Source organism: Colobus angolensis, unplaced genomic scaffold, assembly GCF_000951035.1.
Source record: "Colobus angolensis palliatus isolate OR3802 unplaced genomic scaffold, Cang.pa_1.0 Scaffold128, whole genome shotgun sequence".
In the NCBI taxonomy this organism is placed as follows: Eukaryota; Metazoa; Chordata; class Mammalia; order Primates; family Cercopithecidae; genus Colobus; species Colobus angolensis.
Window position 1 is genome coordinate 1923536 of NW_012114030.1, and position 16112 is coordinate 1939647.

At 54.9% G+C, this 16112-nt stretch overlaps 2 protein-coding genes across 3 annotated transcripts in view; both read left to right on the forward strand.

The window, feature by feature from the left end:
* Window positions 1-6: 6 nt before the first annotated feature.
* On the forward strand, window positions 7-9043 carry MAPK3 (mitogen-activated protein kinase 3). Of its 2 annotated transcripts, XM_011933511.1 has the most exons (9): window positions 7-127; window positions 1152-1334; window positions 4629-4818; window positions 5002-5118; window positions 5380-5494; window positions 5879-6010; window positions 6161-6270; window positions 6366-6520; window positions 8441-9043. In XM_011933511.1, the coding sequence occupies exons 1-8, from the start codon at window positions 45-47 to the stop codon at window positions 6486-6488; spliced, it is 1053 nt and encodes a 350-aa protein (XP_011788901.1). In that variant the 5' UTR covers window positions 7-44; the 3' UTR covers window positions 6489-6520; window positions 8441-9043. The 2 variants fall into 2 exon arrangements, with proteins under 2 accessions (XP_011788901.1, XP_011788902.1); XM_011933512.1 differs by lacking the exon at window positions 5879-6010.
* Window positions 9044-9445: 402 nt separating this feature from the next.
* The window catches only part of GDPD3 (glycerophosphodiester phosphodiesterase domain containing 3), an 8713-nt gene continuing 2046 nt past the window's right edge, over window positions 9446-16112 (forward strand). Inside the window, exons 1-9 of the mRNA XM_011933509.1 lie at window positions 9446-9836; window positions 10112-10154; window positions 10396-10531; window positions 10622-10667; window positions 10768-10886; window positions 10969-11058; window positions 11669-11802; window positions 14137-14196; window positions 14305-14356. Of these exons, the coding sequence (XP_011788899.1) occupies window positions 9698-9836; window positions 10112-10154; window positions 10396-10531; window positions 10622-10667; window positions 10768-10886; window positions 10969-11058; window positions 11669-11802; window positions 14137-14196; window positions 14305-14356 (819 nt within the window). The 5' untranslated portion in view covers window positions 9446-9697. The remainder of the gene's footprint in view (window positions 9837-10111; window positions 10155-10395; window positions 10532-10621; window positions 10668-10767; window positions 10887-10968; window positions 11059-11668; window positions 11803-14136; window positions 14197-14304; window positions 14357-16112) is intronic.

Sequence of the window (16112 nt, forward strand, 5' to 3'; positions counted from 1 at the left end):
GGAGAGCCGAGGGGGTCGGCCCGGGGGTCCCGGGGGAGGTGGAGATGGTGAAGGGGCAGCCGTTCGACGTGGGCCCGCGCTACACGCAGCTGCAGTACATCGGCGAGGGCGCGTACGGCATGGTCAGGTGAGGGGGCGTTCCGGGGGAGGGGGCGCCCTCAGGGGAGGGGGCTTCACAGGAGAGGAGGGGGAGGCGCCGAGCGCTTTCCGGGACGTGGAGACGCGGAGCGTCCCGAGGAGGCAGGGGACTCGGGATGATCGGGTGCGTCCTAGGGAGGGGACCCCTGAGTGCTTTCTAGGGGAGAGGGCGCTGCCTGCGTCCTTAGGGGAGGGGGCTTGGAGGCTTTGAGTCCACCCTTCTGTAATGACAGGAGGGGCATCTGAGTGCATGTCGGGGCCCGCGGGGACCCTAGTGACACGGGGCGAGGCCCAGAGGATGAGTACTCTCGGGGAGGCGACATCCTTAGTGAAGAGGCAGTGGAGGGCCCGTTTTGGGGGAAAGGATGTCTTGGATTCCCCCTGTGAGGCAGTGCCAGGGAGCCTGGGGTAGACGAGCCGAGATCAGGGTGGGGCAGGGCTTTGGCCCCACCACCACCACCACCAGGTGCCCAAAGAGAGATGAGGGGGCCAGGAGTGCCACCTGCATGTTTTGGGAGGGGTCTGTGAGTGCCCCCGGCGCCACCGTGTGCTCTGGGACAGCCCTGCTGCCCGCTTCCCTCACCCTAGGACCCGCCCCTGCCCTGTCCATTCTCTCCTGCCCCTCCCCTGGCTGCCGTTTTCCCAGTATTTGCTCCATCGTGTGCCCCCAGCATCTGCACCCCCGGACCTGTCTTGAGTTAAGGAACCTTTCCTGGCAGTGGGGGCGAAGGGTTCAGGGCCAGTAGAATGGAAGGGGATTGAGGAGAGGGGAAGTCAGTGAGCGGTCAGTCTCTTCCTCTGTTTGTAAAGTCACCGAAGGGCCGCCTGGCTGGTCCCCAGCTTTCTCTCTGGAGATCCCAGCCCTACACAGCAGGAAGGAACCAGCATTGTTTATGATTTGACCAGAGCCAGCTCCTGCTCTCTCCCCTCCCTGCCAAGGGCTGGGTGGGGCCACCAGGCCCGGACTCCCCCTTTGTAAGGCCACAGCAGCAGCCTCTCTCCGGTCCCCTCAGCTCGGCCTATGACCACGTGCGCAAGACTCGCGTGGCCATCAAGAAGATCAGCCCCTTCGAGCATCAGACCTACTGCCAGCGCACGCTCCGGGAGATCCAGATCCTGCTGCGCTTCCGCCATGAGAATGTCATCGGCATCCGAGACATTCTGCGGGCGTCCACCCTGGAAGCCATGAGGGATGTGTATCCTTCACCTTGCCCAGTCGGCTGGTCATACACAGCCCCGGAGCTGGGCTGGGGACCCGTTGCTTGCTTTCTGTTTCCATCTTACCCACCACTCTCCAAAACAAACCCAGTAAAATAAACTTTCCTGCAGAGGAGAAGCCACAGTGTAACAGGACTTGGAGGCCTCTGATGAACCCAGGCCTGCGGCAGCGGGGCAATATGGCCTTGAGCAAGTCAGTTCTCTGCTCTGTGCCCCAAGGGGGAGGGCTAGTCAGGATGGTCTCTATGGGAGTGTTGTCTTCTGACATCGGCAGTTCCGAGACATGACCCAGCTTCTGCCCACAGTCACTTCTTGCTAACAAATGGATGATTCTTTCCTCTCTTTCCTCCTTCCCCAGACTGGAAGGGAGACAGGGAGAAAGCAAACTGTTGGCTGGGCAGGGTGGCTTATGCCTGTAATCCCAGCACTTTGGGAGGCTGAGGTGGGCAGATTACCTGAGGCCAGGAGTTAGAGATTAGCCTGGCCAACATGGTTAAACCCTATCTCTACTAAAAGTACAAAAAAAATTAGCAGGGCGTGGTAGCACATGCCTGTAATCCCAGCTACTTGGGAAGCAGAGGCAGGAGAATCACTTGAACCCAGGAGGCGGAGGTTGCAGTGAGCCAAGATCGTGCCACTGCCCTCCAGCCTGGGTGACAGAGCGAGACTCTGTCTCAAAACAAAACAAAAACAAAAAAACTGCCTTTCTTGAGGTCCTACTGCGTGTCAGGTACTATACATGCCCAATGCTTTTTTTTTTTTTTCTCTATTACACCTCCCAACTACCCTATGAGATGGGCTTTTCAGCTTCATTTCAAAGATGAGGGGAGGGTGCGATGGCTTACGTCTGTAGTTCCAACACCTTAGAGGCCAAGACCAGAGGATCAGTGGAGTCTGGGAGTTCAAGAGCAGCCTGGGCAGCATAGTGAGACCCCATCTCTACAAAAAATTTAAAAATTATCCAGCTTTGGTGGTGCATGACTGTAGTCCCAGCTACTTGGGATGCTGAGGCAGGAGGATGGCTTGAGCACAGGAGTTCAAGGCTGCAATGAGCTATGATTGTGCTACTGCACTCCAGCCTGGGGGACAGAGCGTGGCCTTGTCTCAAAAAAAAAAAAAAAAAAAAAAAAAAAAAAAGATGAAGAAGCTGAGGCCCAGAAAACCTAAAATCGAGTGTTTCTGTTGCTGTCTCCTCCTCCCCTCCCCCAGATGGGAACTTGTCCTTCTTAGGACTTCTCACTCAGAGCCACACCCTAATCACCTGTGGACTTGCACCTTGCCCAGGGAGGGACAGCCTAGCCTTTGTTGTCCTCCCCTGATACTGCTTTCCTAGTTTGCTGTCCACTTCCTGTCTGGCTCTCCTTAGCAACTTGTGACACCTGTCACCTCTTCCCTGCCCCACCCACCCACTCTCGGTCCCAGCCCTCCACCCAAGAGCGGGGATTTGTACTGCGGTGTCTGCAGCCCCCACCACAAACTGTGGACAGGAAATCTCCGTGCTTACCACCATCTCGCTGTGTGATCTGAAGCAAGTCACTGCGTCTCGCTGGGCCTCCCCAGCTCTAAAACAGCAGGGCTGGTCCACATATTCTCTGAAGACCCTTTCAAGGCAGATTCTTGTTTTCTTTTTTTTTTTTTTTTGAGACGGAGTCTCCCTCTGTCACCCAGGCTGGAGTGCAGTGGTTGGATCTCAGCTCACGGCAACCTCCACCTCCCAGGTTCAAGCTATTCTCCTGCCTCAGCCTTCCAAGTAGCTGGAACTACAGGCACCCGCCACCACGCCCAGATAATTTTTGTATTTTCAGTAGAGACGGGGTTTCGCCCTGTTGGCCAGGCTGGCCTTGAACCCCTGACCTTAGGTCTTCAACCCACCTCGGCCTCCCGAAGTGCTGGGATTACAGGTATGAGCCACCGCACCTGGCCTCAAGGCAGATTCTAAAAGACAGCCCTGACTTACTTTTCCAGAGACAAGCCAAACGGCATTTGTGGATTTATTTATTTATTTACACATAAGCTTTGTTTTATCTTCAAATAGAAAAAGACATTTTACTCCTCCATCTTCTGAGGTATGGCCAAGCACTCTTTGAGTGGGAGTGTGCTGTTGGGAGTGTCTCCTCATTTTTCTTGCACAAACTATTCCCATAAGGCAGGCATTTATTTTTAAGCAAACATTTATTGCATGCCAGATGGTGTTCATACATTATCTCATTTAACTCCCTCAACAGCCATGTGACTCAGGCATTGATATTAGTAATAATAGTTCATGTTTGCCTAGCACTCACAACTTGCCTAGCACTGGGCTGACAGTTTTACATGCGCCATCTCTTCTAGTCTTCACAACCACCCTCAAAAGAACCATTATTTCATGGCTCGCACCTGTAATTTCCAGCACTTTGGGAGGCCCAGGTGGAAGGAACACTTGAACCCATGAGTTCAAGACCTGCCTGGGCAACATAGCAAGAGCCCATCTCCACAAAAAGAAAACAAACAAACAAACAAACAAAAAACATTATTTCCCCTATATACCAGATGAGAAAGTTGAGGCACAGACAGGTTGAGATCCTAAAGCCAGTAAGTAGTAGAGAGGAAATTTCAGACATCCATGGGTTAAGTCCAGAGTTGCTGCTCTTTTTGTAGTTTTCTTTTTTTAATTAATTAATTTATTTATTTTTGAAACAGAGTCTCACTCTGTCATCCCGGCTGGAGTACAATGACATGATCTCGGCTCACTACAACATCTGCCTCCTGGGTTCAAGTGATTCTCGTGTCGCAGCCTCCCGAGTAGCTGGGCTTACAGGCACATGCCACCGTGCCCAGTTAATTTTGGTATTACTAGTAGAGACAGGGTTTTGCCATGTTGCCCAGGCTGGTGGTCTCAAACTCCTGGCCTCAAGCGATCCTCCCGCCTCAGCCTCCCAAAGTGCTGGGATTACAGGCGTGACCCACCACTCCTGGCCCAAGTTGCTGCTCTTAACTGTGAAGTTCTCCTGCCTCCCACAGTTTATTATTATCCCTGTTTCCCTGGTAGGGAAACTGAGGCCACAGAAGTGAAGCCCCTTGCTCAGGATCAGCAACTGTGACGCGACAGAGGTTCAGAGCCTTGCCACTGGGTAACGGCAGCAGCTTGCCCAGGTGGCGGTGCAGGTTGGCAGATCTATTGAGTCCCAGGGCCCTGTCTGGAGGAGATGTGCAGCCTCGCCTTCAGAGCCTGTTTTCCTTAACCGAGTGCCTCCCACCGCCCCCTCCCTGGGGGTCTCCGGAACCATCCTCAGCTACATTGTGCAGGACCTGATGGAGACTGACCTGTACAAGTTGCTGAAAAGCCAGCAACTGAGCAATGACCACATCTGCTACTTCCTCTACCAGATCCTGCGGGGCCTCAAGTACATCCACTCCGCCAATGTGCTCCACCGGGATCTAAAGCCCTCCAACCTGCTCATCAACACCACCTGCGACCTTAAGGTCAGAGGGTTGGGCACCTGTCCCCCCCTCCCCCAGGGTCTGGGGCTTCCAGGTGACCAGTAGAAGCCTTGGGCAGGAGAACATTGCAAGCAAGGGGAACAGTGGAGGCAAAGACCAGGGGGCGTGACTGCTTAAGCTGCAGAGGCCTTGAGCACCGAGCTTAGCAGCTTGGTCTGATTCCAGATTTGCGATTTCGGCCTGGCCCGGATTGCCGATCCTGAGCATGACCACACCGGCTTCCTGACGGAGTATGTGGCTACACGCTGGTACCGGGCCCCAGAGATCATGCTGAACTCCAAGGTAGGAGGGGCTGCCCACTCCTGAAGGGAAGGGACCAGGTCCCAGGAAGCCCTGGAGCTACCTCTGAGCCAGACACTGACCCCCATGACACAGGAATTCCACCCTCTGGGCCTTGGGCTCTGCAAGGAAGCTGAGCATTGAGCCCTCCAGGCCTCTGCCTTCTGCCTGGTGTTGGATCTAACTTGGAAATGGTGGCTTGGTGTAGAAACAGGACCCTGTTGGGGCTGGCCCAGGAGCCCAACACTTCCTCCTCTCTCCCAGGGCTATACCAAGTCCATCGACATCTGGTCTGTGGGCTGCATTCTGGCTGAGATGCTCTCTAACCGGCCCATCTTCCCTGGCAAGCACTACCTGGATCAGCTCAACCACATTCTGGGTGAGGGAGGCCCGGCTGGCTGAGTGGGGGATGATTAGCTTTTCCAAGGTGAGATTTCTCGAGAGTCCAAGTCAGGGATACCACCACGTGTGGGGCGCCTCCAGCATCTCATGGTATCTCAATGAGGTATAGATATTATCCCCATTGGATAGATGGGAAAAGCAAGTCTAAGTCCCACACCTAAGGAGGCACCAGACCTAGGATTTGAGCCTCGGTCTGCCTGAATCCAGCCCCCTTGCTCTGCACCACCATGCTCATGACTAGGAGGTAACTGAGGGATTGGCATGGGTTGCTGGGCTGGGGAGTCTTGTTCTTGCCTTGTTGCCTGTTCTGTTCCCAGAAAGAAGGAGGTGATCATTTACCAAGTCACCTCCTTATCCACAGGCATCCTGGGCTCCCCATCCCAGGAGGACCTGAATTGTATCATCAACATGAAGGCCCGAAACTACCTACAGTCTCTGCCCTCCAAGACCAAGGTGGCTTGGGCCAAGCTTTTCCCCAAGTCAGACTCCAAAGGTTTGAGAGACATGAGGGCGGGTGTGGGATAAACCCTGGGTGCCATGGAGGGTGCGGGAGCCCAGCAGCGGCTGGAGGAGACAGGCAAAGTGATGCTTCTGGGAGCTTCTCCAGTCTTCCCTGTGACCCCTGACTCCTGCCCTTCCATAGCCCTTGACCTGCTGGACCGGATGTTAACCTTTAACCCCAATAAACGGATCACAGTGGAGGAAGCGCTGGCTCACCCCTACCTGGAGCAGTACTATGACCCGACGGATGAGGTGGGCCAGTCCCCAGCAGCAGTAGGGCCGGGGGCAGGGGGGTAAGTAGGCATCCCCCATGCCAGGCCTGAGCCTTGCTGTCTCTGCCACCCCAGCCAGTGGCCGAGGAGCCCTTCACCTTCGCCATGGAGCTGGATGACCTACCTAAGGAGCGGCTGAAGGAGCTCATCTTCCAGGAGACAGCACGCTTCCAGCCCGGGGCGCTAGAGGCCCCCTAACCCAGACAGACATCCCTGCACCCTGGGGCCTGGTGAGTGTCCCCATGGCCCGCACACAGATACCAAATACCTATATCTATATCTATCTATATCTATCTCTGTATCTCTATCTATATCGATATCTATATCTATACCTGTACATGCCTCCATACAGCAGCAAGCTTACCCTGCACCCATGCTCGGTGTGTCTGGTGACAACAGAAGTGCCCGGGGGCTGGGTGCAGTGGCTCATGCCTGGAATCCCAGCACTTTGGGAGACTGAGACTGAGATGAGTGGATCACCTGAGGGTCAGGAGTTTGAGACCAGCCTGGCTAGCATGGCGAAATCCCATCTATACTAAAAATACAAAAATTAGCCAGGCACAGTGGGTTACTCCGGTAATCCCAGCACTTTGGGAGGCTGAGGCGAGTGGATCACCTGAAGTCAGGGGTTCGAGACCAGCCTGGCCAACGTGGTGAAACCCTGTCCCTACTAAAAATACTAAAATTAGCCGGGTGTGTAGGCATGCGCTTCTAGTCCCAGCTACTCAGGAGGCTGTGGTGGGAGGATTGCTTGAACCCGGGAGGCAGAGGTTGCACCACTGTACTCCAGCCTGGGCAACAGTGAGACTCTGTCTCAAAAAACAAAAAAAAAAAGGGGGGCCAGGCACAGTGGCTCACATCTGTAATCCCAGCACTTTGGGAGGCCAAGGTCAGTGGATCACGAGGTCAAGAGTTCGAGACCAGCCTGGCCAACATTGTGAAACCCCGTCTCTACTAAGAATACAAAAATTAGCCAGGTGTGGTGGCGTGTGCCTGTAATCTCAGCTACTTGGGAGGCTGAGGCAGGAGAATTGCTTGAACCCAGGAGGCAGAGGTTGCAGTGAGTCGAGATCACACCACTGCACTCCAGCCTGGACTATAGAGCAAGACTCCATCTCAAAAAAAAAAAAAAAAAATGCCCAAGTGCTGCCCAGACTCATGGCCCACCCAGTCCTGCAGCCCCAAATGTCTCCACCTGTCAACACCCTGCATCCTCCAGCCCCAGCAGCCATTCTAATCTCCTTCTGGGAACAGAACTGGTAAAGAGGCAAGAGGTCACTGAGGGCCCCTGTCACCCAGGTGAGGACCCGAGCCAGGCTTCGGCTCTGGGTGTGGCAGAAGCAGGTGGGGCCATGGCCTGACCCAGATTGCCAGGCCTCCTCACACCTGCTGCCAGATCAGCAGTTCACATAGCTGTGGGGACCCTGCTGGGCCTGCCCCCACCCACACTGCCTCCTTGCCTCCTCTGGTCTCTTCCTGTCTTCAGCCAGGTGTGGCCTAATAGGAAGAAGGCGTGCATACCTGGGCTCAAACTCCAGCTGTGCCACTTAGTAAGTGCTGTGTGATATTGGGCAAGGCACCTCACCTCTCTGCGCCTCAGTTTCCTGGAATCAGTTCTATTTATCTTTTTTTTGTTTTCGTTTTTTTGAGACAGTGTCTCACTCTGTCGCCCAGGCTGGAGTGCAGTGGCGCAATCATAGCTCACTGCAGCCTCAAACTCCTGGGGTGCAAGGGATCCTCCCAGCTGGCTGGACAAGCCATTGCAACTGGCTAATTTTTTTTTTTTTTTGTAGAGTTGGGGTCTTGCTATGTTGCCCAGGCCAGTCTCAAACTCCTGGGCTCAAGTGACCCACCCACTTCGACTTCTCAAAGTGCTGGGATTACAGGTGTGAGCCACTGCGCCTGGCCGAGACAGTTCTAATAATGAAAGCATAAAACCCTAAGCATTGTTCTAAGAGGTTTACATGTCTTAATTCCTTTAATCTTACAGCAGTACCTCCAGCTAGGTACTATTATTATCTCCATTTACAGATAAGGAAACTGAGACCCAGCCAATCCAGCTGTGAGGGTGAGAGACGTTCAGGTCAGGGCTCCCGCGGGTCTGCCTGGGGTATGCTAATGACTCCTTTTCTGTCTGCTTCTCACTTTAGGACCTGCCTCCTGCCTGCCCTTCTCCGCCAGACTGTTAGAAAATGGACACTGTGCCGAGCCCAGACCTTGGCAGCCCAGACCAGGGTGGAGCATGGGCCTGGCCACCTCTCTCCTTTGCTGAGGCCTCCAGCTTTAGGCAGGCCAAGGCCTCCTCCTCCCCAGCTGCCCTTCCTACAGGACCTCGGGGGCTCAGGTGGCCCCAGTTCAATCTCCCACTGCTGCTGCTGCACCCTTACCTTCCCTAGTGTCCCAGTCTCTGGCAGTTCTGGAATGGAGGGGCTCTGGCTGCCCTGACCTGCTGAGGGGCAGGGGTGGAGGGTGGGGGGCGCTGAGTAGGGACTCAGGGCCAAGCCTGCCCCCCTCATCTCATTTAAACCCCACCCTATCTTCCCTGAAGGAACATTCCTTAGTCTCAAGGGCTAGCATCCCCGAGGAGCTGGGCTGGGCTGAATCCCCTCCCCGTCAAAGCTGTCACTTCGAGTGCCCTCGCTGCTTCTGTGTGTGGTGAGCAGAAGTGGAGCTGGGGGGCGTGGAGAGCCCGGCGCCCCTGCCACCTCCCTGACCCGTCTAATATATAAATATAGAGATGTGTCTATGGCTGACCCTGGCTCTGTCTGTTTGCGACGCCTCCGCCCTGCCCCGTGCAGCTCTGAGGACCGACTTCTGCAGCCCAGCTGCTGCTTGACTTGGGCTTTCTGGGGCCTGGTGCCCTTCACTCCCAGCTGCCCAGGGTTGGGGACGGGGCTCTGGAGAGCTCCAGACTCCTAGAAAGAAGGGGGTCAATTTTCCCCTTAGTCACTGTCCTGTCCCCTCGCTAATGGCTTCCTGTCTAACTGGCTGGGGGTGATTCAGGAGCCCCCTACACACCCCTGGATCCTCTGAAACTGCAAGGGGTAGGCATGTTGGATGCGCTGGCTACAAGCACCAGTGGGAGGGGGAGGTCCCAACAGTCCTGGGTGGTTTTTACTCCCCCGATGTGGCCCAGGACAGGGGGCTGCTGGGGTCTGGGAAGGGCTTGGGGATATGAGGGCCAGGGCTGCTTGCCTCATCTGATACTACCCCAGCTTCATCTGATACTACCCCGGCTTCAGCCGAACCCTGCAGCCTGGCTCCAAGCCAGCCCAGTGGCCGGCTCAGCAGGTCCCACGGGCGTGGCAGTGGCCAGTAGTAGAGCCGGCTCACACCGGCTAGGCAGGCAGCACAGTCCCACGGACGGCTGAGTGTGCGGCTGCGGGAGCTTCTGTGGGAGTACAGACATGAGCCTTTCGCTATACTATGCCCTCCCTGCCCTGGGCAGCTATGCCATGCTCTCCATCTTCTTCCTGCGCTGGCCTCACCTGCTGCACACGCCCCGGGCTCCCACCTTCCGCGTCCGCCTGGCGGCCCACCGAGGAGGTGAGCTGGGTGGGGGTGAGAACAGGCGCCAAAGTGGACAGCAGAGAAGGGTAGGTCCAAGGGCGCGTGCTAGAAACAGGGCAGGGACCAAGAGAGAAGGAGAGCAAGGTGGCAGGGCAGGGTGTGGACAAGGAAGAAGAAGCTGATGCAGCCTGGGCTGGCTGGGGAGGTAAGGCCAGAGGGAGGATGGAGCCCAGAGAAGGAATGTGGGTGATGAGGTTGGGCCAGGCCCCTAGACCCCAAGCCCCAGGGGCCCACTCCAGTGTCCCCCACAGGATCTGGAGAGCTGCTGGAAAGCACCATGGAGGCCATGGAGAAGTGAGTGTATCTGCCCCTGCCCAGGCTGCCATGTGAGGGTGTGCAGGTCGTGCACTGCATCACAGCAAGGGACACCATTCACTTCCTAACAGGGTGACTGGCGCCCCCTGGAGGTGGCCTGCACATCCCGCTGTGAACTCTGCTCTCATGTTCCCCGCCACCTCCCCACCACCATGTCCATCATCCCAGTCCCCGGCTCCCCAACCCCCCATCACCCCGCAGCTAACCTTCGCCCCCACAGCTCCATGGCCCAGCGCTCGGACCTCCTGGAGCTCGACTGTCAGCTGACACGGGACAAAGTGGTGGTGGTGTCACATGATGAGAACCTGTACCGCCAGTCGGGCCTGAACAGGGATGTGGGCAGCCTGGACTTCGAGGTGGGCCCTGCCCTGACACCCCAACCCCCCACCCTGAGAGTCGCCATGCCTAATGCAGGCCTCTAGTGACATCCTTCCTGTCCTCCCCAGGACCTGCCCCTCTACAAGGAGGAGCTGGAGGTTTACTTCTCTCCAGGTGAGAGCAAGGGCTTCAAGCCCTGTCTGGGCCATGCCCGCCTTCCCTGCACCCCCGCTTTGGCTTTCCTCTCTGACCCCTCTTCCCACACCACCCCCAGGCCACTTTGCTCACGGGTCAGACCGGCGCATGGTTCGTCTGGAGGACCTGTTCCAGAGGTTTCCAAGGACACCCATGAGTGTAGAGATCAAAGGGAATAATGAAGAGCTCATCCGTGAGGTGGTGCTGCAGGCAGGGCTAGGGCAGCCACCGGGGGCGGGAGAGAGGCCTGGCTCTCTATCACCTCCTTCTCTCCTCCCAGATAGCAGGCTTGGTGAGACGCTATGACCGTAATGAAATCACCATCTGGGCCTCAGAGAACCGCTCAGTCATGAAGAAATGCAAGGCTGCCGTGAGTTCCCCCACACCCGATCCCCTTCGTCCTCCAGGGGCCCCTCCTCCTGGGAGCTGGAGCCCACCCAGCATGGGGACCCAAGCTAGAGAGGTCTGGGAGAGTTTCCAGTGGTGTGGCGGTGGCAATGAAAAGGGTGTGAACTCAGGCCTCGAACACAGGGCCAAGATGTGACTTTTGTTTTTTTTCTTTTTTGAGACATAGTCTCTCTCTGTCGCCCAGGCTGCAGTGCAGTGGTACAACCTCGGCTCACTGCAACCTCTGCCTCCCGGGTTCAAGTGATTCTCGTGCCTCAGCCTCCCGAGTAGCTGGGATTACAGGCGCCCACCACCACACCCAGCTAATTTTTGTACTTTTAGTAGAGATGGGGTTTCACCATGTTAGCCAGGCTGGTCTTGAACTCCTGATCTAATGTGATCCACCCGCCTCAACCTCCCAAAGTGCTGAGGTTACAGGTGTGAGTCACCACACCCAGCCCCAGGATGTGACTTGGATCCTGCAGGTAGTAGGGCCTCTGGAATGCCCACCACAGCTCCTCTGCAGCTCCTGCCTCCTCTCTGCTTCCCCAGAGCAGACAGATTCTTTCTCTTATCTCTCCTTGCCTCCCCAGAACCCCGAGATGCCCCTGTCCTTCACGATAAGCCGAGGATTCTGGGTGCTGCTTTCCTACTACCTGGGGCTGCTGCCCTTCATCCCAATCCCTGAGAAGTTCTTCTTCTGCTTCCTGCCCAACATCATCAACAGGTACCACTGCGGGGTGGACCTCAAAAACGCTCCACTGCTCAGGGTCCCCGTGGAGAAGGAGCCCGGATCTTCCCAGCTCCCCGGCTCCCCTCAGAGATAACCCCTCAAGGTCCTTTAAGGACAGTGGTTCTTACCCAGCATTCATGAATACTAAGGGAACTGTGAACACCGTGAAATTCTGTGCAAATGTGGAGTTTTAGGAGGGCTCATTTATCCATCTCAGTCCATCTAGCATATTTTATTGAACGTCTACTCTGTCCCAGATGCAGTTATAATGTGTAAATAAGACCAATGAGGGTGGGAGGAGGTCCTCGATGAGCTTACAGTCTGGCTGGGAAGACATTTGTTCATTAATTAAAACACGGCTGTCTCAGACCCTCAGCAGGAAAAGGCAAGTCAGTGTTCTGCAGGAAGGCAGTGGTTAACAAAGTAACATCTGGGGAAAGGATCATGAATTTGGATACTTCCCTGGCACTTAAGCCCAGTCCCTCCCTTTGCTTTAATTTTTTTTTTTGAGACAGGCTTGCTCAGGCGGGAATGCAGTGGCCAGATCATGACTCACTGCAGCCTCGATCTCCTGGGCTCAGGAGATCCTCCTGCCTCAGCCTCCTGAGTAGCTGGGAGTATAGGCTTGCATCACTGCACCTGGCTAATTGTTAAATTATTTGTAGAGACAAGGTCTCACTATGTTGCCCAGGCTGCTCTTGAACTCCTCACCTCAAGCGAGCCTCTGCCTTGGTCTCCCAAAGTGCTGGGATTATAGACTTGAGCCCCCAGGCCTGGTCTCCCTTTGCTTTCTGACAGCTTCTCTGTGGTAGTCCCAGAGCTCTCTGCTCCCCTCTGTTGTCCAAAAGGAAGTCCCACTCAGCCCCCACAATCCCTTGCTGCAAAGAGATCATTCAATGATATTTGTGAACCACCTTTTTATACAGGATTTTTTTTTTTTTTTTTGAGAAGGAGTCTCGCTCTGTCGCCCAGGCTGCAGTGCAGTGGCGCGATCTCGGCTCACTGCAACCTCCACCTCCCGGGTTCAAGCCATTCTCCTGCCTCAGCCTCCAAAGTAGCTGGGATACAGGCACCCACCACCACACTTGGATAATTTGTTTGTATATTTAGTAGAGACGGGGTTTCACCATATTAGCCAGGATGGTCTCAATCTCCTGACCTCGTGATCTGCCTGCCTCGGGCTCCCAAAGTGCTGGGATTACAGGCATGAGCCACCGTGCCCGGCCTTATACAAGATTTATAAAGTGTTTTCACATCTTTTGGGTTGACTTTTACCTTGCAGCACCCCCAGGAGGTATAGGAATCATGACTCCCATGGTACCTTGGAGAATCTGAGGCCCAGAGAGGTTCTGTGATTTGCCCAAGGACACACAGCTGGAAGTCCAGAGCTTAGGTTTTCCCTGGGTCTGACTCCAAAGCCTGCCCTAGGACACTACAAAGGGCCTCTAAAGTCACCCCTGGAGTGGGATAATTAGGGGCCGTCCCACTAAGTGCTGTCTGGTCTCAAGAAGCTGGCCAGTGGGCACAGTGGCTCACGAGGTTTTTGTTTTTGTTTTTGAGAAGGAGTCTTGCTCTGTGGCCCAGGCTGGAGTGCAGTAGCGCGATCTCGGCTCACTGAAACCTCAGCCTCCTGGGTTCAAGCAAATCTCCTGCCTCAGCCTCCCAAGTGGCTGGGATTACAGGCGTGCCACCACGCCTGGCTAATTTTTGTATTTTTAGTAGAGATGGGGTTTCGCCATGTTGGCCACGCTGGTCTCCTCTCGCCTCAGCCTCTCAAAGTGCTTGGATTACAGGTGTGAGCCACTACACTTGGCCGGCTCACGCTTATTATCCTGGCACTTTGGGAGGCTAAAGCGAGAGGATTGCTTGAGTCCAGGAGTTCAAGACCAGTCTGGGCAACATAGTGAGACATGTCTCTACAAAAAAATTTTATTTACATTAATAATAAGATAAATAAATAAGAAGCTGGCCAGGCCCAACCAGGAGGACCTCCAGCCTGGGTGTCCAGCTTTGGAACCAAACCAGGTCCTGGCCCCAGCCCCACCACTGCTCTGCTTTGGGCCTGGCAAGTCCCTTCAGTTCTCTAAGGCCCAGACTCCTTATCTATTGAATGGTGGCTGGAGGACCACACCTTCAAAGCGTGGTGGTCAGAGTAGGCTCTCTGAACAATCGGTGAATTGTTCACTGGGGCAACTACAAAGGTTATTCTGGGGGATTCTGGGGGGTTGGAGGGCAGCACTACCCTGGTTGGGGGGGTACTAGCACCCTGCCCCACCTCTGGGACAGGGGAGACCCTAGGGGCTAACCCCCACTTCCTTCTCTCTGCAGGACCTATTTCCCATTTTCCTGCTCTTGCCTGAACCAGCTGTCGGCTGTGGTTTCGAAATGGTGAGGTGGGCAAGACAGCTGGGTGGAGTGTCCTCATAGAGACCTACTGCTGCTCGTCTCCCAGGTCCCCTCTCATCACCGCCTCCCATGTCCCCACCCCACCCCCAGGCTGATCATGAGGAAGAGTCTGATCCGACACTTGGAGGAGCGAGGGGTGCAGGTGAGGCCTTGACCGCCACTCCCACTGTACAGGGACTTGGCAGCAGGGTTCCGGTCCCACTCTGCTGCCAACTAGCTGCATCGTTCTGGCAGGTGACCTCACCTGAGTCTCAGTTTCTTCATCCCTAAAATGGGAAAATGGTATATTTAACTCTCTGGATACACACACACACACACACTTTTCTTCTTCCTTTTTTTTTTTTTTTGTGACAAGAGTCTCGCTCTGTCGCCCAGGCTGGAGTGCAGTGATGCAATCTCAGCTCACTGCAACCTCCGCCTCCCAGGTTCAAGCGATACTCCTGCTTCAGCCTCCTGAGTAGCTGGGACTACAGGCGCCTGCCACCACGCTTGGCTAATTTTTGTGTTTTTAGTAGAGATGGGGTTTCACCATGTTGACCAGGCTGGTCTAGAGCTCCTGGCCTCAAGTGAGCCGCCTGCCTCAGCCTCCCAAAGTGCTGGGATTATAGGTGTGAGCCTATACAGGTATCACACCTGGCTACACACATATTTTCCTAACCTGACATTGCCAACTTATGGATATGTAACTAGTACTTATTAAGGGCTTGATAAATGTTAGCCATTATAATGACAACAATGATGTATCATGATCCCTGATGAGAGGGGCTGGGAAAAGATGAGAGATGGGAGAAACCAGGCCCAGCCCGACCCCTCTCCCCTGAGCACTGGCTTCAACCAGATCATTTAATTAGTAAATGATCCTTGAGAATGTTCCAGGCACTGTGGTACTAGGGGTGGGAGCTTCCCATCAAGGGTACAGGGAAGAAATGCTGTAGGCAGAGGCTGGGCACAGTGGCTCCCGCCTATAATCCCATCACTTTGAGAGGCCAAGGTGGGAGGATCACTTGAGCCCAGGAGTTTAAGACCAGCCTGGGCAACATACCGAGACCCTCGTCTCTACAAAAAAATTAAAAATTAGCCAAGCACAGTTGTTTGCACCTGTAGTCCCAGCCACTCAGGAGGCTGAGATGGGAGGATCACCTGAGCACAGGGTTTTGAGGCTGCAGTGAGCTATAATCAGAATCATACCACTGCACTCCACACCCTAGCCTGGGAGAGATAGCCAGACTGTCTCGAAAGACAGAGAGGAGAGAGTGCAAAGAGCCAGAGAGAGGGAGAGAGAGAAGAAGAGGGAGGGAAAAAGGAAAGGAAAAGGGAAATGAAAGAAAAATGCAGAGGCCGGGTGCGGTGGCTCATGCCTGCAATCCCAGCACTTTGGGAGGCCGAGGCCAGTGGATCAACTAAGGTCAGGAGTTCAAGACCACCCTGGCCAACATGGTGAAACCTCATCTCTACTAAAAGTGTAAATGTTAGCCAGGTATGATGGCAGGAGCCTTTAATCCCAGCTCTACTTGGGAGGCTGAAGCATGAGAATCGCTTGAACCCAGGAGCTGGAGGTTGCAGTGAACCGAGATCACGCCACTGCACTCCAGCCTAGGCAACAGAGCAAAACTGTCTCAAAAACAAATAAATAAATAAAATATTAACTGGGCATGGTGGTACATGCCTGTAGTCCCAGCTAGGTAGGAGGCTGAGGTGGGAGGATCACTTGAGCCCAGGAGGTCAAGGCTGCAGTGGGCTGTGATTACACCGCTGCACTCCAGTGTTGGTAATACAGAGAGACCTCGTCTCACCGGAATTTTTGTTGTTGTTGTTGTTGAGACGGAGTCTCGCTCTGTCGCCCAGGCTGGAGTGCAGTGGCCAGATCTCAGTTCACTGCAAGCTCCGCCTCCCGGGTT

What these genes read in the sequence shown, in the direction of transcription:
- MAPK3 (XM_011933511.1), top strand. Translation starts at nt 45, where the DNA reads ATGGTGAAGGGGCAGCCGTTCGACGTGGGCCCGCGCTACACGCAGCTG. An exon ending in GGCGCGTACGGCATGGTCAG is followed by an intron (nt 128 to 1,151) that starts GTGAGGGGGCGT and finishes CGGTCCCCTCAG; the next exon opens with CTCGGCCTATGACCACGTGC. An exon ending in AGATCATGCTGAACTCCAAG is followed by an intron (nt 5,119 to 5,379) that starts GTAGGAGGGGCT and finishes CCTCTCTCCCAG; the next exon opens with GGCTATACCAAGTCCATCGA.